This window comes from Neopsephotus bourkii, unplaced genomic scaffold, assembly GCF_033783945.1.
Source record: "Neopsephotus bourkii isolate Nb327-2 ecotype Australia unplaced genomic scaffold, CSIRO-AGI_Nbou_v1 NB_1634, whole genome shotgun sequence".
Classification (NCBI taxonomy): domain Eukaryota; kingdom Metazoa; phylum Chordata; class Aves; order Psittaciformes; family Psittacidae; genus Neopsephotus; species Neopsephotus bourkii.
In genome coordinates this window covers 4,580,497-4,602,967 of record NW_026902109.1, presented here as the reverse complement: position 1 = coordinate 4,602,967, position 22,471 = coordinate 4,580,497, and the positions used below count along the sequence as shown (strand labels likewise).

Genomic DNA, 22,471 nt, shown 5'->3' with positions numbered 1-22,471 from the left:
CTTAATTTCACAAAAGAGAATTGTTTTTCATTTATAGAATTTCAAAGAGATAGCATACCTGGAGAATGTTCTTTTTCTCAGCTTAATCTCAAAATAACTTTATGATGAAAATAGTGACTAAAGAATGCACTGCATAGAAGAACTAAACAAATGTTTGAAACATAAGTTTATTCCTGAATTATTAAATCACTTATGTTGCAAACTTTTAACTAGTCAAAGGAAAAAATAACTGCAAAGAAAAGAATTAACTCAATCCTGCTCCACTGTCTGTTTAAGTCAAGTAAAGGAATATACTACTAAAGGAATATACTACTGACACACTACTAAAATAATTGAGATAAACAGCTTATATGGTGTTTTTAAATTTGCCTATAGAAAACTAGAATTGTTCCTCACATAGGCATGCAATACAGACTTATCTTCACACAGACACACAAAGGTTAATTGGAAAAGATGACCACTAGTAACATAAAGAGTTATTACATCTTAATAATGATTGTATACAGCATTCTGTGTAATGTGTTTTGCTTTATGTGTCACTTGATTGAGGAGCCACATTTGAGTGAACACAAAACCAGAATATCACCATACTGTATAAGTTAATTTAGTGTTCTGAAAAGGTGGTGCTGAAAATGAGATAAAATTCTAGAACATGGGTATTCTCTTGATAGTTTTTCATATCCGCTAAAGCTAACATGCTAAACCAAGGCTACATTAGAAGGAAGCATGCAGTAGGTATATAAAAAGGCATGAGTAAGTCCCATGACTCACTGCCTAAAGTACACAGTTGCCTATATGTATTAGACACCTAAAAGCAACTTGTACATTCACATACCAAATTTATGCTTGTAGTCCTACAACTTCTCTCTGAAAATGTGACCATTTTCAATTATCATCAATTGCAAATCTTGAAAGCAACATAAGAATAAACTATATAATACATATAATACAACAAATAATAAAATAATAAAAAAAAAATTTAAAGCCCACTTCGGGATAACAGGAATCCTATGTAATTTCCTGGTCTGGAATTTAAAACTGGCACTAATCAATTTCAAAGGACATCTTCAGTCAGCCCTGTAATGCAGATATCCATACTTCTTCATCGGGACTGCTAAACTTTTCCTATACTTACTTGTGGTAGAGTTGTTCCTTTATCCCAGGCACTAGATGTTTTTGTTCTGGTTTCCAAGGACCCCACTACTAGCTACGGTATCTGTATCTACATGTTTATAAGGACACGACTGTAGAGAAAAGCAAATGTGATATGCACTTCTGTGGAGCCAGTCAAAAAGGCTCCACTCTATCTAATTATTTGTGGGGGAAAATACCAGGTTTGGGCAAGTCATTGTGGGCAGAGTCTAAAATAGTTGCTCTTCCTTCTGCCTGAAGAGGTTTGTATTAGAGACCTGAAAGGTTCCTGACTGGCCTATGATGGAATATGAACAATCAGAAGCTGGAAGGATCATTATTTCTAAAGGACATGTACTCTAAATAGAAGTGTAAAACAATTATTTCAAAATAAAGATGACACAAATAAAAAGCAGGATTTGCAAACTAAATTTTAATGAAGATTCAAACAAAATACTAGAAATTAACGGCAATGGTACTGTGATAGTGAAATCCTTTAAAAAAAGAACTAGTTTGCAAATAATAATTATAAGACCACTGATTTCACCTTTTAAAAATTATTTTTAAGTGCTGCTTCACAGCTTCTAAAAAAGATAGAGAATGGTAGATAAAAGATAAAGATACAAGATACAAAGATAAAAAAAGATAATGAGAATGGTTAGATACTCTAGGATAAGTATATTAGTATACATACATATATATGTATGTATTTGCTCCATTTTTATACTCTTTCAGAAGTGTCTGCTTTTGGCCACTGTCAAGTCAGCATGCTCAGTTAGGTGGACTTGTAGTCTGAACAGACAGTAAGCTCTTATTTATCTTTTTACATGTGCTAGCTCACCTGGCATCCTGGGGTATATACTGATGTTATTACTCCCTTTTGTATGATGACAGCTATCTCTTAAATTTGCAAAAATGTTGCATGTTTGTATGTGTTTGGTTAACACCCAAAATACTGTTTACAACTGTATTGTGAAGCACCTTAAACAAGTTCTGTTGAGGTCTGAGAAGCAGCATGAATGGCTGCTGAAAGCTATCCTGAAGTGAAGTGTTGCCCTAGGCAGATTGTCCACTGACAGAAAGTACCTTGAACCATCTCATTTTGCCCAGAAGAGTGGTAGAAAACTTAGCAAATGACAAACTTCAAAGGGATAGAGGAATACATTCTCAATGTTGAGGCTCACACTGAGTTCATGCAAGCACCTGTGGCAATTTAAATGTACCTGTAGCTTCCTGACTGTCCAGACCCTTCTTTTATGGTTATTAACATTTACCAAGAGTGATACATAGGAGAATTTGTATAGTTCAGTTACCTGAAATTCACATATCCAGTGTCCTGGTGCAAACCCATTTTCATTAGACTAAGACTGGGGCAGCTGGGCTTGGGAACACATTTGAACCTGCTATTCTCGTTTCAGAGTGGGAAACCTTCAGCAGAGAAGTCAGCATCAGGATTTTAGCATTTTAAAGCACTGCTGCCACATCTGAAAAAGCTGGTCTATCAGAGCCCTAAGGTTCAAATGGAAGAGAAATTAGTGACTTTGGTTGAAGCTCTCCGCATAAAGCAGTGACAGTTTGTCGGTGGTAAAACCCTGCAAGAAGGATGTGGATGTATTTTAGTAAACTGTACTTAGCTGTGAAATGTCAGGGAAGAGAGCTGGGACATTTTACACCCTCCTGGCGTTCTCTTTTAACATGATGATATTTACTAAATGACAAATGACTGTCTGTTGCAATCAGAAATGTTAAATTTATAGAAGTAATTTTCTTAGACACATTTTCAATTCCTGTTACAAAGGAGGCTTGTAAAAGAGGATAAGCAAGCAGATATAGACAGGAACCAAGTTCTAGCTTTCTAGCTACAAAGGTTTGCCTTTCTAAAAGGGGAAATTGTGTTAAGCAGCATGATTCATTCCATAGTGCAGGAGTCTCCCTTGGTACGCTTTCCAAGCTGCGTATTCAAATCTGTTGAGTGTACAGCTACAGATTACACTAGTGTGCGACTCAAAGTGGACTGGGGAAAACCCTGTCTACTTTAAGAAATGGATGGCTAGGACTAATGGTGCAGAAATAGTACATGGTAATCAGCATTTAAATTCTAGATTTGTACTCCTTCATACCTCACAGTCTATTTGTGGCTCTTTTTTCAATTCTGCTTTTCCATTGGTATGGACTGTCTTACAGATTTTTATTTTTTTTCCCCTAAGATGTTAATTTGGGCTTTTCTTCATGTTCAATTTGTAGCACAAACTTTTATAAAAAGTTGTGCTTCCAAGAGGTGAATTCAACTGAATTTTTAAACAAATTTATTTATTAATGTTTTTCTAAATTATCTTTTATATAAAGCACCTTGTATAATGAGCCACAAAATATGGATTATTATAATTTATTACTCAGTAATATATTTTGACCCTTTTTACAACTAATTTTATTTTGTGTGATATATAATAGTAAATATATTTGCCATTGCATTGATAGCATTTGTATGCACTCAAAAACTGGCAGATACTTATATAAAGATGGGTGAAACAATTATTCTTTTTAGGAGGTCAATTAAATAAAAAATGTCAGTGTGACAGCTCCCACCCACAAAGCACAAGATGCTTTGATCAACCATATGTAGTTAAGAAAGCAGCAATAAACAGAAAATACAAATTTTTTTGTGCAGTTTTATATCTATGTTTATGAGAAAGCTTATAGTGAAAACACAAATGCACCTTAGTTTGGTTCTTCAAATTCAGCTAATTATCAAAAAATCATACAGATATTTCTGAGTATTATCTTAAACATTTAACTCTGGATCCCTATACATAGTACTACAGCTTCTCTATGAAACCTGGATGGTCTTATTAAATTTGAACCTGGTTCTTCAAACCCACTTGCTTTTTCTCTTTCTGTTCTGTCTTCATATTAACAAGCAATAGCAATCAGGCCTGATCTCCTCTCCTACTAGCTCTCAGACTGAGTGATGCTTACTGTCATTTGGTGCTTTTTAGGTGCTGCTTTTACTTCTGCTTTGATTCCTGTATTTTCTACTGAAATAACCATTCTGAACACTAAGGCACATAGAAATGCCTCAGATGAAAGCATGAAGTCTCTAAATGGCCAAGTATATTCTTGGATGTGTAATTGGGTTTAACAGAGAAAAACAGCAGTATGATGCAGAAAAGAATTCAAGGTCCACCTGTCCTACTGCCCATGTCCTTGTAAGGAAATGCCGCTATATTGTAATAAATCACTTATCTTTCCTTTTTCTATGTTTTATAAAAAGCAGATTGTCTTACATATACGATAAAACAGAGGACAATATTATAGCAAATTTCAGTCATATTCTGAATGAACATGAACTTTGGACTCACAAGTTTGAGGTGAATTTGTTTACTTAGGTGTGTTTTCTATTTTTCTGCAGTTTAAACCACAACACATATCTGAATGTACACCAAGAGAAATTCAGAGCTGAATCAACAGCATTCCAAATTCAGAGCTCTTCTACTCTACTACTGAAATCTGTGTATCAAGAAAAATATGTGCTAGAATTGTTTATATAAATTAGTTTGTTAGCATGTTAAAATACTGCAAAGAAAGGAGCTCTATATTTATTGTAGTTGAATATTATGAAAAAACAAAAAATAATTTATTCCTGTGACTATTGATTCTACACTTACCTGCAATACTCTGTCAGAATCTTCAGCCTAACAAACACCAATTTTATCATCAGAAAGACTTTGAACAATGTCATTCTATTTGTCAAGTTGATTGCATTGATAAACAGTGTATTTCGCCTTGCAGGTGGTACTGTGAAGGGAAGGAGCTTGAAAACTCACCAGACATTCAAATTATCCAGACAGGTGATCAACACTCATTGGTTATTGTTGAAGCTTTTGAGGAGGATACAGGACGTTACTCGTGCTTTGCTTCAAACATCTATGGAACAGACTCCACCTCTGCAGAGATTTACATAGAAGGTAATGATAAAATTGTTGCAGAAATTGTTGTTTAAATTGATCACGCAGGATTAAGATATAATTATGTACTTTGTATGTTAACTGTGTAAATAGATTTTCACAAAAAATACACAGCAGGGAGTCAATGCTTCATCATTATTAACGTCTTTATTATTTCTCTGTAAAATAACCTTCAGATGAGTGACTGCCCTTTACGTGTAATTTATTGTGTTGTTCCCCAAAGACTTTCTATATCTCACAGCGAGATTAAAGTCTAAAAATATTCAGATTCTGATGCCAACTTATATTTTTTCGTCTGTCATACCCTACAGAAAGATACAAATTTCAATTTCTATCTAATTCTTTCTGATATCTTTTCCCTACAGTCATTATCCCAAATTGAATATAGGATAGCTTCATCCTAACTTATTATTGGACCTTGTAACCAAAATAAATATGCCAGCAATTTGATATTTTATTTGCACAATAGATGCTATAAATGTCTGTGCTTGGCAGGGATTTACTACTGCTCAAGACTGAGGCCAAGGCCTGCTTTTACCTAACTCAGAGGATGTCAGATGGAACCCATGACCGATGGAGATGCTCACTGGCAGGAATGGGAGAGAAAATGCAAATTACAAATGCATTGAAAGCTGAATCAGAAGTGTAAAATGTCTCAGTAAGACAGCTGTTAGTAAACTGAGCTAGTACCTTCTCCAAACTGAGCTACAAGGCACTAGTCTCATTGCAACAGCTACATTCCCCTCCCCCCTGCCCCCCCCCCCCCCCAGTTTTTTTAAAGCCAGTAGAGAAAAAAAAAAAAAAGTCTTATATGATTCACAACAAAAATTACAGCCTAAAATCTACTGGTGTCATTTTAAAGAGAATCTGGGGAGATCAAGGTATGCATTCACTCTTGGATGCTGTATTCCTCATTTCATTCACACTTTATCCCCAATTTGCCTTATGTCAATAGCAGTTCTGCATCTTGCATAGTATGCAATGTTGGTTCATTTCCACTACAGTGTGATCTTCTGTTTTGGCTTAGCTTTATAATATACACACTTAGAACGTGCTAGAGGAAATATGAATAAAGGTTTGTATCATTCATAGATAAACTCCCAAAACCCCTCTGCTAAGTGTTTGGGTTTGTTTCTTTGTCACAGGAGCCTCTTCTTCTGACTCTGAAGGTGAAATAATCAAAGACGAAATGGATCAGTAAGTTGAAAATCAATTACATTTTCCATATCTCTTACAGTTTAAAAACCCCACAAGCATAGACATTTCAGTTTCCATTAATATTTTGCAACTTCCAACACATTAGGCTTGTGTTTGAGATTTGCTTGGATTGGGTTGCGTTTTGTTTGTGTGTTTGCTTGTTTGCTTTAAAATAGTATGGAACTACACATTTGCTTGTGTGTCTCCAAGTTTACCTTAAGAATTGAAATTTTAATATTAAATATAAAAATAAGGAGAAATATGTTACCTGAAAGATTAAACTACTAAAATTAATGTACTAAACCAGATGCCATTTGATGGCATCTTAAAATTCAGACCCATCTTAAATGCTGATTTACATATCCAATTTAAATGTAAGATTTCTTACATGAAAGTATTTGGAAGAAGATGGTTATACATGCGTTATTTAGATTTAAGATAAGGAAATTAGCACATATGAACTAATGCAAACTGAAATGATGGCAAAAAGACTAGTTAATTATAAAAAAAAAAAAAAAAGGTGTCAGATGTAATCTAAACCCTGGGAAATAATTATGTTTTGCCTAAATGAAATCCATTCCTCATGCATTTAGAACCTGATCCAATCTTTCAGAATCAAAGTCTTTCTGTGAATTCAAAGGGACTCAGGCTGGTTGAAAACTAAAATAATCAGTCTTTTATTTTGAACTCCTTTGTATGCACTAATTCAACCTCAATAGGAACCAATGTTATATAAAGAGGAAATTTTAATTGAATAGACTTGCACCTTATTTTTTTCCATTATTTATTAATGAGGGTTATACTTTTGGATGAATTGCTAAGGTTTTCATAGTTTTACCTCAGACTTTTCCAGGTGCCTCTGGCATACTGTTTCTTCTTATTCATCTCATTAGGTGTTAATGTAATGTTGACTAGGATCTTGATCACTTGGTGACATCTCTAAGTTGCTTACCTCATTAAATTGTGAAGTAATCCTTAGGGAAGAAAAGATTACTGCTCTGACATTGTAACGGGATGTCTTCAGATGGTAGAATTACAAAATAGCAGTTTTGTGTGTAAATCAGAGTGTCTTCATATTTGCCTAGCTTCCAGCTGTTGTCACATGAATCTGCACACCTGTAATTAAAGGGAATTAATATGAGAACAGGTGAAAAAAATCCATAATTTTAAAAGGGAAACGGGTGATCACCGTAACTGTATGTTCACCCTGAGTAAGGCTTCCTCGGGTTTCAAGGATGGCTTTCCTGTGGGAACCTGTGGTACATTCCAGAGCAGTCAGTGCTCAAACTGAATAAAAAGACCATCTCTTCATTATCTGCATTATTTCATTTAGCAGTAAAAAAAAAAAAAAGGGTCAACTCTTTTACTTCCATAGAGAAACAACCTAGAAGAAGTGAAGACATGACAACATGTACACTTCCAAAGTTGCATGATACGTTGGTCAGAAAGCATACCTTTCTTTTTTTTACTTTTCAGCAGTAAATTATTGAATCTGTATCCTGGTAGACCATGGTATTTTCATTACCTTATAGGCCCAAATCTTCATACAAGTTCAGGGAGCAAGAGAAACTAGCATTGTCCTCTGAGAAACTAGCTCTGCTCTCATGCTGCTCAGAGCTAGTAACAGTAGCTTTCAAGCCATAAATGGGTTAATCCAGGCCACTTACTACACTTGGTGTAACTGAACTAAGTATGAGAGATTACAGTGGCAAGATAAGTAGCCTGATTCTTATAAAATACAGTTTACCTAGGAGTACGTATCACTTTAGATCAATTGGAATTTGATCCTGGAAGTGAAGCTGGGATCAACATGTAAGTGGGACAGACATAGGGGGGACACATGCAGCTCTAGCTTTCAACTAGAGAATTTGTTTTTGGTTAATATTCCACAGCAAACCAAAGCGAACTGACACCTTCTTGAATGAAGCGTCTCCTGCTGCTAGAACCGCAACAAAGCATCTAGAGACCTCCAAGGCACCATCTGCTGTGGCTCAGCCTGTGTCTGTACCTATCCAGCCTGTGTCAACACCAGTTAATCAGGTAGGGGAGACAAGATGGTGAATTGCAAGGACCAAAAGCAAGCTCTTACAAAGGTGTTTCTTCTCCAGTCTGTGACTCAGAATCCACAAATTTTCTAGTTTTTGCTTTGAACCTTACCACCATACAGTAGTTGCATACACAGAAGAGATGTTCTGCCTACTAGCTAACCTTTAGCACCTGGTACAGGGAAGGGAATCTTTCACCCTCAGGTTACAGGCATCTCTGCAGCAATGAGCAGAAGGAGCAGCTGCTGCTAGCTCAGCCAGCGGTGGGAATCTGTGTGCACTCCAGCAGGTCAGGGACTGCATGCCGTGAAGGGCACTTGGATGTGTAACTCAGCTCACTGGCCTCATTGCAGATTGACTCATTCACTTTCAATAGTGGCAGCCTATAACTTTTTCCTGTACCTCTCCTAAAAGTTTCCTGTAGCTTTTTTTCTCTCTCAAGAACTCACCTGAAATCATTTTCTTTCAGTGAAACTTATTTTAAGCAGAATGATTTCCCTGCTATGTTTACTTTATATGTAGATACGCTATTTACACATAACATTTTAATATCCATATCAAAGAGTTTCTAATTAATGTTAGCATGCATTTAGAGTCCTTTTTGCTTCATACTATCAGAATATTTGTAACTGTGCATTCTTTCCTAATGGAAGGAAGACCCGTATCTCCTTAAAAACAAAACTGAGGCACTTTATACTGCGTTTTCAATGTTTACAGAGTAGAATTAGGTGGTAACCAGTGAACAGATACTGACTAGGTGAAGCAATGTGCATGTATTTTTGACTATAAAGAGAACAGAACTAAGCCCTAGTGGCATTATGCCATTTTGACAGAGGCTGCCTAAGTCCAGAGTAGTAGTTATCTCAAAAATCACCATTTTTAATTTTGTTGGCCCATAAGACACCATCTATAGAATTTGGCTGTTTCCTGAGATACTGAAGCACTAATTCGGCTGTTCTGGGGCAGATTCTATTTCACTAAAATGGAAAACTCGATTAACAGAGTCATATAAGGATGTTTTCCTGGAGGAGAATAATTTCATTCTGATTTCACTGAGTAGGCTCAATAAGACCATATTCCACCTCTGAAATTATTTGGTTTTGGCAAAGGATTAGTCACACACATGACTTGACTGAACTTTTGCTTATTAACATCCACAGATATTTTCCAAGTAAGAAGTTTTAAAAAGAGACTACTACCAAGGAGCCTACACAGATCTGCCTTAGTGAAGTATTAAGGAAAGATGTTACGTTGCAGTGAAGTTTTCCTTGCCATGACTAATTCAGTAAGGCAATAAATCATTGTTACCCAGGCAGTGTCCCCTTAAGGAAGATCACTAGCAGTTGCCTACAATAGAGCAACATTTTCTCATTTCATTAAATATTTTGCTTTAGACTTCACCCACCAAAATCTCTTGTGTCATTCCAAAAGCATATTTCTTCTGTATATGGGTAAATAACCACTATACACCTAAATATCATCATATGATGTTTTGCAATCTACAGGCTCAAAGCCCCACTAACTATTTGCAAGGACTGGATGGAAGACCTATAATTGCTGCTCCTGTGTTTACAAAGGTAACTTGTTCTATGACATACTTGAAAACTAGCAGCCAATTAATTGTATTGAGAGGTAATTAACATTTTCTAACAAAGATAAAAAAAAGGAATTATGCATTTCTTAAGCCATTCAAGGATTGAGTGGCTTTATGAAATCTTACTGAAATCAGTATTACTTCCAGACCAATAAGACTTTTACTGACTGTCTATGCATTTTCTCTATTAGATGTTACAGGATATTTCAGCTTCTGAAGGGCAGCTTGTGGTCTTTGAATGTCGGGTGAAAGGAGCTCCTTCCCCAAAGGTTGAATGGTATAGAGAAGGAACACTGATAGAAGATTCTCCAGATTTTAGGATATTACAGAAAAGTACGTTTCTTGTGTGGAAATACTGTGTCTAATGAAATACAGGCAAGCAAAGAAACTGCTAATAGCAACACTTTGAATTTCTCACTGCAATGGTAAGAACTATATAAGCCATACTTATGGCAATATATCTGGGTTCTAGAAGCCAAAACTGTGGATGAATTAAACAGCATACTCATAGGTAGTATTTGTCTGAGATTCCCCAAACTACTGAGGTGTTTTTCTTTCTGCTTTGATCCCTTTGCCACTTCAATGTCCTTTTCTAATCCAGACTTACTTTCAGTGTTTGGTTTTGGTTTTGCACCGTTTATGTAGAGCTGCATTGCCCATAAATTCCTCATCTTATAGTTAAGTGCTATTGCAATATAGCTTATGGGCAGTGGGTTGCTTATTTACCCACAAAAGTAACCTGATGTACATATTAGCATGCTTCCATATGTATGTGCACGATAGATATTAGGTTGCAAGCATATACTTCTACCTTAATTTTTAAGTGCAGTCAAAAAAACCTTATAACTCACTGGCATGCTAAAATTGTTAAAACTCAATAAAAATTCCTTAAAACCACACAAAATTAAACCTATAGGAAAACATATTTTATCATAACTTGTTTTCATGTGTGTAATAGTTTCAGAAATTGTCTTCAAGACACAATAAAGTAGTACTAAGACTGCAAAAAAAAAACTTCTTCCAGAACTTATTTCCTATTCATAAATTCTAAAAAATGTTCATAAGTATTCATATTGTTCAGTGGATTTGACATACATTTGACTACAAGGCCTGGCTGTCTCCACCACCCCTTAGAAAACTACATCAAAAGGAATATTCCATCTTATTGAGAAGATCAAGCTTTGTATTTAGTGTTTAAGAAAAATTATTGGCAAAAGGAAGCCATTACTCAATCTACTAATTCTGCTCTTCTTCTCTTTAGAACCAAGATCTATGGCTGAACCAGGTGAGGATCATCAAAAAGCTCATACTTTTTTGATTATACAAATGTATATTCAAAAATACTAATTAAACTCCACTACTTAATTAACATAATTTCTTCCTTCTCCAACATTCTATAGCTACTTGTAAGATGCATGTCATTCTAGTCTGTTCCATAAACATATAATTTAATTCTATCATTTTTAAAGAAAATAATGTTTCCATTCTGTTTTGACCCAGTTCTAACTTAGAATCTAAATGCTGCCACCTTATGAACTGAAGATTAACAAAATTAATGGATGAGGTTCCCCTGTATATCTGAGGTTCATAAGTACACCAGATGATGTAGGACTGAGCTATTTTTATCTAGTTTACCAGTTAGGGAACATCGCATAAGACATTTAGCCATGTCAGCCATTCCCTTTGCTCTCTACTAGCGTAATATGAGAGTATCACATCAGGTGTTCCACCCCTGATATCAGCAAATGCTATAAAAGTGGCTGAACTTGCTAATTTCGTGGATCAGAGCAGCATATTTTGAGCAAAGGAGCCTTACAGGCTTTTACTACTTCTCCATGAGACAATCACTCTCCCCATTATGGTTTCACTATTAGAAATGTAAAGCTGCCCCTCTTAAGACAGAAAATCACCAAATGATTTTTTTCTGTGGAATTATATTAATTAATTCTTGTGGAATATAAATTCCTGTAACTCTTCTCCTTGCCCTATTAAAAGATTTTTGCCCCCAAAAATGTCTTGAATGCAACTTCCTCCCTTTGCAATGTCTCTTTCCGAGACCTAGGAATAAATAAATGGAGCTTCTGCTAGAACCCACCAATGCTGTGCCTTCACTGTCCAGTGGCATCACTTCTGAGTAATGTGAAGCAGTTTTTAGAGGGTAATCAGTTAGGTGCAGTTGTCACTGCCTCATCACCTGCTGCTGATTCAGAAGGAATCTGCATTTCCATGCATGCAGTGGCTAGCAAATGCAAGTATGTAAACTAGATACTGCAGTACCTTAAACTAGTTCTAAAATCCTAGTGCTATAATAAACTATTATTCTCCTATAATTGTTAGCAAATAATCTCTTTGTCGCTAGGTTTTCCTCAGTGATGACATGAAACAATCGAGCTTAAGTGTGGTATGGTCTTCCACAGAAATACTCATGAGATACTAATCCAGTTGGGTTTTAGGAAAGTTTCTTGCAAAATGGTAGCAAAACAATCACTGATTAGCAGAAGAAATGCTATCAGCCCACATTTCAATACACTTCCAATGCTACTTTTTCTCCCCATCCCAGATATCCAATCAAACAAAAGATTTAAAATCCCATCACCATAGGTAATTACTAGGTGGTATTGCTGTCCAGACATGTCAGATCCTGGTCAGACAGGAATGTCATAGCCCCAGACTGACTTTTCAAGATGGAATTTAATTTCTTCTATTACAATTCTGATAGCACATTTTTGGTGCCCATTAATCTTCTTCACAAAGAAATGAAAATGCTGCTTTCTAGAAGCACAATTAGCACAATCCCTTCTATCTGCAAATCTGCACTAGTACGTTTGGAAAATGCCAGCCTATACGTATATGTTTTGCATTTCTTCACATTACAGAGTGACTTGAATTGTTCCCAGTTAATTATAGATAATCTTTCCATTTGCAGAGGTGAAAATACATATATTTTAGTGAGTTGTGAATATAGAATACACTGTATTTCTCCAAATTAAACTTTAAGTTCTTCAGAGAGAAAGTCGGTACTTCATGTGGTTAGGAAAACATTTTCTAATGTTTTCCAAACACTGCTGACACCTGTTCTTCACTTTGTTGGGCATGCTGCAGCACACAGCATACCAGTTGCTACAGACAATGCTGATAACAGCTGCTGCACACAAAGGCTGCCAAAATTGATAATACTGATGAAACTAAAATCAAACTAAGCAAGGTGGAAAATGTAAGGAAATGTCCCCAAGGGTAGTCAAGGCTTTATGTGTTTGTTCAATGCATGTTCACTTCAAGTAATAATGCTGTTCTGATGCTTTGCAGAGGAAATTTGTACTCTTGTTATCGCTGAAGTATTTTCAGAAGATTCTGGCAGTTTTACCTGTACTGCAAGCAATAAATATGGCACAGTATCTAGTATAGCTCATCTAACTGTCAAAGGTAAGTTCGTTTTAGTCTTTTGCCTGCTAATACAAGCAGAGCAGGGCTGCTACCCTGTTCAGTCCAGGCTGCTTATTGTACATAGAGATTGCTATGCCTTTTCCAAGTGCCCTTCTGCAATTAGAAATGTGAAGGAACAAAGGACATTAGCGAATGAATTTCACACAGCCCTTCCAAAAACACAGCTCTTGCTGACCTCAAGATTTGGGCAATAGCCATTTCTGGAATCTCTGTGGATTGTCTAGATAGTTGTTTCAATAACCCTTTGGTGCAGATCCCAAAGGAGGAAACCTCAAGAAAGATTCTTTCATACTGCCTACATGATGTAAGCTGCCAAGGCACTATGCAGTTAAGTGAGCAAAGTACAGTATATAAAAAAGAACAGCGTGCTGTTAACTCCAATTCAGGTCAAGTTCTGACAGTGTTTTTCATGAGTAAAAAGTCAGAGAATTATCTGAAAAGAAAGTTTGCATTTCAAAGATGCTAGTGGAATTCACAGAACACATGGCTGAAGACCACTTCTGGATCTTCCAAACTAGAACTCTGTCTCTTTTCCCCCCACCTTTACAATATTCCTTTGTTAAGGGAACTTGTTGCTAAACAAATGAGGTGAAACAACTCAGTCCAACAGCTGGAAGGACATCAGAGTGAGGTTTTTTAACCGTAACTTTTGTGATTTCATGTCACTATAATTTATGGGTTTTACATATCACCAGAAGTTTGATATTTACTGTTTCAGCATCTGAAGACAGTAGTAATGCTGCTACCCTTCACACAATGAGCTCAATCAACTTAATTGCTGCTGAACATCAAGCTCCCCCATGTACTCCCTCCCACCGTGTAGCAAATCAAACCCCCAAACCTAAACTTGAAGGTGTTCTTGTGAACCACAATGAACCCAGATCAAGTTCCAAGATAGGTCTCCGGGTGCACTTCAAGCTGCCTGAAGATGATAAAGGAAGTGAATCATCATCAGAGGATGGACCTGGCATTACAAACCAAAACAGACTCAACTATTTCCAAGAGACAATAAATGGACAGCCAATGAAAATACCAGAGCCAACATCACCATCTAAGGAACCCCCCCCAGTACTGGCTAAACCAAAGCTGTAAGTAAAAGGGCTTCTAAGTCTCAGGTGCATCACTGATATTATTTAGTATTCATAGAAAACCACACTATTGCACTATAGCAAAAAAAATCAAATGGAGAACAAAAAGACAGTCACTATTAATTGGTGCTGGCCTTAAAAACATAGAGCATAAAAAACAGAGCTAGATAATTTTTTCTGTCTATCACTCTTATGAAAACTGTTCCCCAATTTTGAAAGAGAAATGTTTTCCCTTTGAAACTGTATTTAATTTCACAAAGTCTTCTGCTGCAAACAAAAGATGGACAACATGGATTTTATTTGGGAAAAATAAAAGCATTTTTTTCAATATATCTCACTAAATTCTGGGTATGCAATTTTGCCAAGACCAGACATATCCAGGCTTACACATAGCATAGGGTAGCTGCTAGCTAGCTACTGTAGACCCAAAGACCTCATGACTTTCATGTCTAAACATAACAGATAAATACTTGGAGAAGTCTGATAATGTGAAAACCCTTGATCTAAAAAGCCCTGCGTGATTAGTGCACTGTGAGCTCAAGGGGGAATTTTAAGCAGTAGTGTAGTTTTCTTAGAGGACAATTTACAGAATCCACACTGCAGTTTATTAAGAAATATCTTTTTAGCATTTTTTGAATGTCCCAAATCTAGTTTAACAAAAGACATGCAGAGCCCTTATTTTCATTTCTTCCTTAAGGCTCAGGAAGGACTTTATAAAGTAACTAACTGGTACTTTTAAGCAGGGTTGTAATAACATAGCATAAACATTATGGGACAGAACTTATGCCATATAGCATAGGAATAACTTGGAGCAGTATTGTTTTAATTTGCTAAGCCCATGTTCACAGCTCTATACACTTTCAGAGCTATGGTGTGTTTAAGAGGGGACCAGAAGCAGCATTTAAATTGTCCAGTGCTTGCATAAAACAGAATTTCTCCTCCCCTGCACCCAACATAACAAAGGAGTGCATTATTATGCACATGTATATATGAAGTAAACAAAATCAGGATTGCACAACTTCTAAGTCTCTAAAATGCTACTTTTGGAAAGCTTTACACTGTCATATTTAGCTTCAATGTGATTTTTGTTTAGTACATTCTAGAAACAGTAATTCTTTAAAAGAATTTCTCTTGACTTCATATATTTGGTTCATCAGTACCAATTGTGGTTGGTCCCTACTTTTACACTTTTCACTATTTAACAATAATTATTTCATATTCAACAATTTATTACATTATAATTTTCCATAGTATCTATGTTGGTTTTGGTTTTCAAAGGGGAAAAGTTAGCCTGCTTTTCATATGCTCTATTTCTATTTCTGTATTTCTATTAATAACTAAATTAACCCCTTGACAAGGCAAAATAATTTTCCTTAGTTGCAAAGTAAAAAAATCCCAGAAGACATACAGTAAATAGTATCTGGGAAATAACAACTGCATGAAATGCAAGTACTCTGAATTGCACTCCTGCCTGTAACCAAATGCCAATACCACCTTAAACTACATTGGTAATACCTTTCAGTGGATTATTACAAAGCTTCATTAGCCAAAATGGTGGTTTCAGAACCCACTTTAATAAGAGCTAAGTAACTGCAATCTGCCTTACAAATGCTCATTTAAAATCCAATAAACCAAATCCTTCTTTCAGTTACACAAGCAGAGAGGTACTTAGAGTGACAGAGCACTGGAACGGGTTGCCCAGGGGGGTTTTGGAGTCTCTTACGTTGGAGATATTCAAGGCCCACCTGGACAAGTTCCGGTGTGATGAACTCTAGGTTACCCTGCTCTTGCAGGGGGGTTGGACTAGATGATCTTTTGAGGTCCCTTCCAACCCTTGGGATTCTGTGATTCTGCGACACAGAACAGTATATGACAATGCTGTTCCTTTAATATTTTTTACAAAGGCATGTAGTGATAGGTCAAGGGGGAATGGCTTTAAACTGAAAGAGAGTAGGTTTAGATTAGATATTAGGAAGAAATTCTTCACTATGGGGTTGGTGAGAAACTGGCACAGGTTTCCCAGAGAAGCTGTGGATACCCCACCCCTGGAAGTGTTTGAGGCCAGGCTGGATCGGGCTTTGAGCAACCTGGTCTAGTGTGAGGTGTCCCTGCCCATGGCAGGGGGTTGGAGCTACACAATTTTAAGGTCCCTTGCAACCCAAACCATTCAATGATTCTACGATTCATGTGTTAAGATGTAAGAAATGTCTTCAGTCAAATCATTTTCATAGAAAATAGTTTTGTGCCTCTGGCAAAGAATGGAAGAAGGAAAAGTTTGTTTCAGTAGCAAACTAATATTATGCTTTCCTCATAATGTTAGAGAATATATCATGTAGCAGTTTCCCATACCTGTTACTGTATCACAATTCACATATGGAACTGTAGCTAGCCAGCACATTCAGGTCTCATGACCAATTTTGTTCATCTTTGTTTTCTATGCAGTGATCAGACCCAGTTAAAACAGCTCCACAACCAGGTCTTGCTTGAACAACAGCAGGTGCATCAGATATCTGCAAGAGAGTTGTCATTTAACCCAGCTTTACTGAATTCTGCTACTTCACTTCATCAACAGTCAACCTCGACTACATACAAGCAAAGCAATGCTTCTGCTTCTCAAGCATACAGTTGTACTCGACCTAAGCAACTCCCACCATCACAAACCACACTGTCTACCAGCTCCTCTTCTAGCTTCTTAGTTACAACATTCAGCAACATCCCTCAAGGAATTCAAAGGACAAATAACAAAGAAAATTTCACAGGAAATCCTCCACCTGCCCAATCAATGTCTTCAGGAGGGTTTACAAGCAAAACTGAACAGGCTCTACCAAGCCCTAAAGAATCCATGGTGCCTCCTTTAACCCTTTCTACACCAAGTGTAAAACAATTTCAGCCACAAAGTGTGACTCCTGCTCCTATCTCCCCAACTGGCCGGATTCAGAATCCAGTAGCTTTCCTTAGTGCTGTTCTTCCTTCACTTCCTGCTGTGCCATCAACCAATGCTATGGGACTACCCAGAACTACACCAACCACGTAAGTAGCATAAACCACATGCAAGGAAGCAGGGACAAGAAATATGCATAAAGGAAACTAGGACGTATTTTCTGCTCAAGGGTTCAGTGGGGAGCCTACTGAATTGCAAGTCATTCATAAAATCAAAAAGCAAGTAATTCATGCATTCTGGTCCTTTAATCTAAACTTTACATTAAAAAAGAAAGGGGTAGTAGCTTCTATAATAAGATACATCAAGGGTAAGATAAATTCAACATAGAGAAATGTGAGTTTATAAACAGACACATACCAGAATCTGGGGGCTCAGAGGTTCGTAAGACTGTACTAGGGGGAGAAAGGAGATTTCATAAGTTTGCAAGGTAGGTCACTCTAAGACTATTTGCCTGTATGAGCTATAAAAACATTCTCATCTACTGTAAGCAACAAGTGAAGTTGTAAAAGGTACCTCATAATCTAAGTTATTTTTTAGTCCAGGTAAATCTCAGAAATAACCTATGTAAAGGTATTTGCCTGGTTGCAATATTTTCTATGTTTAAAGTCCACCAGAAAATCTAAGGAGAGTTATTTTCACATAAATATTTTAATTGATAGTATGATTTCTGTGGCGAAATGGCTACCACCATACAAGCAAATAAGGATGATGATGTTCTGGAAAGGTTGTGGCTTTAAGAGTTCCTTCTTTACTAGTAGAGTTGAAATATGTAATAAAGTTACAATGTTCACAGTGAAGGTTTTAACTATAGCCAACTCAAGCCCTGGGCCTGCTTTCACAGTATTGCAAGAACAAGCAGAAACCAACTGCAACTGCTCATCCACTCTCCTACCTCCCCTTCAGAGCTGGTGCACAAATGCGCAAGCACTATTCTCTTTGCATTAATGACATTTAACCCTTGCAAAGTGCTTTACATTGTCTAACTGTTGTACAGGCATTACCCAATATAACCTTACAGTATGCAGAGTAGTTAAATATTGTTTTCTTCATTTCACCTTTCCTGGGTCCCAGCCCAGAGATGAATTCCCACATAACTAGAGCTCATCATGCTGAAATTCAAATCTAGATCTCTGCATGGGAGAGAGCCAAAGAGAGGGCAGAAAAGATGAGGTAGGAAACTGAACAGTATTTGTATTAACCCATGAATATCTACTGAGGTTAAAGTTTCCTTCTTTGGCATTATCAAGTGCAATATTTCTGTCTACAAGAGCAGTGAGATTACCATGTCTGCAGAACAACAAAAAGAAAACATCTTGCATAGCAATCATCAGTTATGCCCCTTACCTAGACCCCCTGTTATTAAGATCCCAACTCCTGGTAAACCACTAGAACACTGCACACTCTTTAGTAGTGTGCTGCTGCTGTGCTTCAGCAGTGCACCGTCACTCTCCTGGCAGTCTTATTTAAGAATTTAACAATTTTCAAATCTTAGTAAAATTAAACAGACTACATCTATAAAATAAAAAGAAAAAGAACTGTTGATGTTAGGGGCCACAAAAGGGTGAGAGAAATGAAAGAAGCCGAAGTTCATGGGAAGAGTAAATGATTAATGAAGGTGATAAAGACCAATGGGAAATTGTATTAAATTTACAATTATTGCCTGACTCAGTAAAATGTACAAATTGTACACCTAATGTAACACCTATACACATTTCTTTAGCATTAATTGTGATACCATTATTCCAGTATATATACAAATGGAACTTAGATGCTTATTATAGTACTACAATGCTTATTCCCTTTCACATTCTTACTGGCATGGGAATGGGATGCACCTTTAAAATAGTACCAAAAAAACCAAAATTACATATTGTGCTTTGGCTTCTACATAAATAAATAACATGGTCCTCCAGACAACTGAAACGTAACATTTCATATCACTCAGGTGACAAAAAAAATATATACTGTTTGCTGCATGTTAGTATCAGAATTTTCTTTTAATAGCCCAACCCAGGGATTAATAAAGAAAAATCTGAAGCCTCTGCCATTAGCAACAGATGATTCTATTCGGGAAAATAAAGCTGCACTTGTGAAGGACCTGGAAAGAAAACTGCATTTCAGAGAGGATGTTAATCAACAAAGTAGTCAGCAGGTAAGAAAAATGAGCGCTATTAAAATAAATTTCACTCATGAACAAGACATGTATTATGGTACAAAAAGTGTTTGTGCAGTTTGAGCTGCTACAATACTTCGCAGGGTGAGTTTTTTTGGTAAGTACTGGTTTGGAATAGCAAACTGGAGCTTTAAATAGGAAGTATGAGTGGTTGCAGCTGTAGAGGGTTTACTTTGTGACTGTGGCATTTTTATTTTCCTGAGTATCTCTGTTAGAGACGAGTAGGAATGTAAAACTTCCTTCTCTTCATGGAAGCTTCTGTACATTTGATTTCATTTTTTCACTTCACAAGTTGCTCAACTCATTGCACACATACACATCCATACACTGTATATTTTTAACACACATTAAGGAGTAAACAAACTGTTTAAGAAAAGGTTTCTGTTTTTACTTTGAAACTAAAATGCAGTAGACAATTTTAGCATTAAACCTATTTTTCCAAATCTCCCAAATTACATGTATTGACAGGCACCTGTTAGGAAGCTAACAAAGGTTTTGGTACCTTTTACTGGTGTATAACAAACTTCAGGCATTAGTAATGTTTTGCAGAATATGAAGCCTTTCCCAGAGTTAAAGGAACTAAATATCAGTTCATACTTAATTGGAATCAATGAATTCACCAGATCTGGTCAGTGTCTATGAAAATAAAGAAGAAATAAAAAATGAAATTATGTTTTGAGGTTGAAATCAAAGTAAATCAGGTTCAATAACCTTCGTATAACAGTAGAACACACCAAGGACATCTATATAGCTGTTCTGTCTGTAGGTGATTATGCTACTCTCACCTTGGCTCCAGAGCCCTCCCTAGCTGTCCCATCAGCTCAGGCTTAATGCAGCAAATAATGGCTTACCCTGATCTGCTGTTGACGATTTTTCACAATGTCTGTTAGCCCTTCTGACAGAGAACATGCTAAGGTAAGCAAAAAGCCATGGAGTCTCTGGAGCAAACTGCCCTCTATAGATAACTGCAGTGTAATCCCTGTTTTTTTTAGTTTTGCTGTTGACCTTTCTGACAGATCACGCTGCCAAAGCACTTTGAGTAAAACAACTGGCAAGCGGTATGTTTTGCAGATGAATCACAAGTGTTACAATTTGTACTTGCAATGGTAATAAGACAAATTATTTAGAGAGCTACTGTGAAACACCTATCAGTGTTTTGACTTAACTGCATGATAATCCCTTTAGAAACAATGACGGCTACTAGTGTCAAAGCTATCTGCTGACAGCACAAGTTATTTATACACTTATTTGCTATTCTCTATGAGACCAAATGAAAATCTTGATTCCTATATCCCCCAAATACTGAAAAACTTCAAAGCTGGAAATTCTTTAATTGTTATGGTAATTAGAATGCCAATGGTAATGAACTAGCAAACAATTTTAGGATTGCTCAATAAAAGTTCCCTCATTTTCCCCACAGTTCCCAGCTTTAACCACTTCCGATTTTATTCTTCCACATCCAAGAAGACCACGGCTCAGACTGACTGAAGAAAACTCAAGTCTGAGTTTTCTCCTAAGTGAAAGCAGTGATTATTTAAAGAGATAGAGAATGTGTAATATTTTCAAAATTCCTACTGCTTTGCCGTTTTTAGAGCAATCAATATCATGAGAATAATATGTTGGAATGTTGGATGCTGGATACACACCCATTGATTTTGTCCTGTTTTTTCCTTTTATAGTTAACAAAGAACTAAAAAGGAGACATTTTCATCCTATATATAGCACGTCTGCATTAAATTGGTGATTATAATGGTAGGGAGGGCCTCCTTATTCACTTTCTCATACATATGAACATAACTCTCCTCTGTGTGAGAGATCACTGCATAATGGAGTACAGCATCCAATAAGAATCTCAAAGTGTTGGCATCCTTATGTTTTCTACATGCTATTTTAAAAATTTCTTCTCATAAAATGCATCCTATACAGTATCTTTATTTAGAGAATGGTATTGTAACCCCATATTTCAATAGTACCATTTGGTCTCATTTAAAATACCTGCAGAACATCTATGGATCATCCAGAATGAAAGCTGCAGATGACAAGTCTGTGCTTTAAAGCACTGGTATTGACTTACATTACTATATAAAGTGCAGTAATAAACATGAGTGATTTACATTCTGGTGCTCTATTTATTACTTATCAGTGACTTCCATATGAAAAATGTTTAGCTTACAAGTCAAGATTTTCCTAAGTGTCAGCATTACACGCTCAGCATGATATCCAGTATTCCAGATGTACTCCTTCTGTTTCATCCAGTACATCATTCATCACCAACAATAAAGAAATACAGAATCAGAACATAGTTGGTAATTTTGCTGATGTTGCACAAGACAGAACAGATTAGACTCTGGTCTTCTACAGCTATGACAATCATGCAGTGCTGACAGAAATACAAATATGATTTTGCTAAGATTCTAGCTGCAACTTTGATCAAGTACATGGAATAACAAGCTGTCATTTTTACCGAGAAAAAAAAAAAACAACAACAAAACAAACCCACACCATACCTGTCATTCATGCAGATGGCTTTATGCTACACTGCCAGGTTAAATTTCATCACAATTAGGAGTGTTGAAAAAAATGTGGTTCAGTGAAATCAAACATCTTCAGTTAGATTTGCTCAGTTCTTTCAAATGGAAGACACACTAAATGAGGATTAGCTTTACACAATTGCAGAAGGAGGTTAGGACAAATCCCAGGATATAGGAGTCTTAGTTTCTTTCTCGGCCTGAAGACAGTCAGTTCACAACTCCCATAAGAACAGCATAGCTCCTTGCCAGTGAGTACATGTACTGTTGGTGCTGTCCCAGGTTGCACAAATAATTAAGCATCCTTAGTCAGCAGGATAAAAATCTGGAAATTCCACCTTTCCGAACAGCTCCCCTAACAAGAG

At 36.5% G+C, this 22,471-nt stretch overlaps 2 protein-coding genes across 9 annotated transcripts in view; one reads left to right on the top strand and one right to left on the bottom strand.

Annotated features, from left to right (window-relative positions):
- MYPN (myopalladin) overlaps positions 1-22,471 on the top strand; it is a 70,583-nt gene that overhangs the window by 29,265 nt on the left and 18,847 nt on the right. For all 3 annotated transcript variants that reach the window (XM_061373983.1, XM_061373981.1, XM_061373982.1), the window contains 10 exons: positions 4,921-5,096; positions 6,242-6,293; positions 8,186-8,333; positions 9,844-9,915; positions 10,124-10,265; positions 11,194-11,217; positions 13,239-13,355; positions 14,095-14,464; positions 16,907-17,494; positions 19,410-19,557. In XM_061373983.1, coding sequence (XP_061229967.1) covers positions 4,921-5,096; positions 6,242-6,293; positions 8,186-8,333; positions 9,844-9,915; positions 10,124-10,265; positions 11,194-11,217; positions 13,239-13,355; positions 14,095-14,464; positions 16,907-17,494; positions 19,410-19,557 — 1,837 coding nt within the window. The remainder of the gene's footprint in view (positions 1-4,920; positions 5,097-6,241; positions 6,294-8,185; positions 8,334-9,843; positions 9,916-10,123; positions 10,266-11,193; positions 11,218-13,238; positions 13,356-14,094; positions 14,465-16,906; positions 17,495-19,409; positions 19,558-22,471) is intronic.
- PBLD (phenazine biosynthesis like protein domain containing) overlaps positions 4,956-22,471 on the bottom strand; it is a 79,604-nt gene continuing 62,088 nt past the window's right edge. For 2 of the 6 annotated variants that reach the window (XR_009728537.1, XR_009728543.1), the window contains 2 exons: positions 7,246-7,409; positions 4,956-5,075 (listed from right to left, as the gene is read on the bottom strand). The gene's annotated coding sequence lies outside the window, so the exon portion shown is untranslated. Of the gene's footprint in view, positions 5,076-5,897; positions 6,260-7,245; positions 7,410-16,813; positions 16,975-20,080; positions 20,215-22,471 lie in introns of those variants that run through there. The other 4 variants (XR_009728539.1, XR_009728540.1, XR_009728542.1 and 1 more) reach the window with 4 other exon arrangements.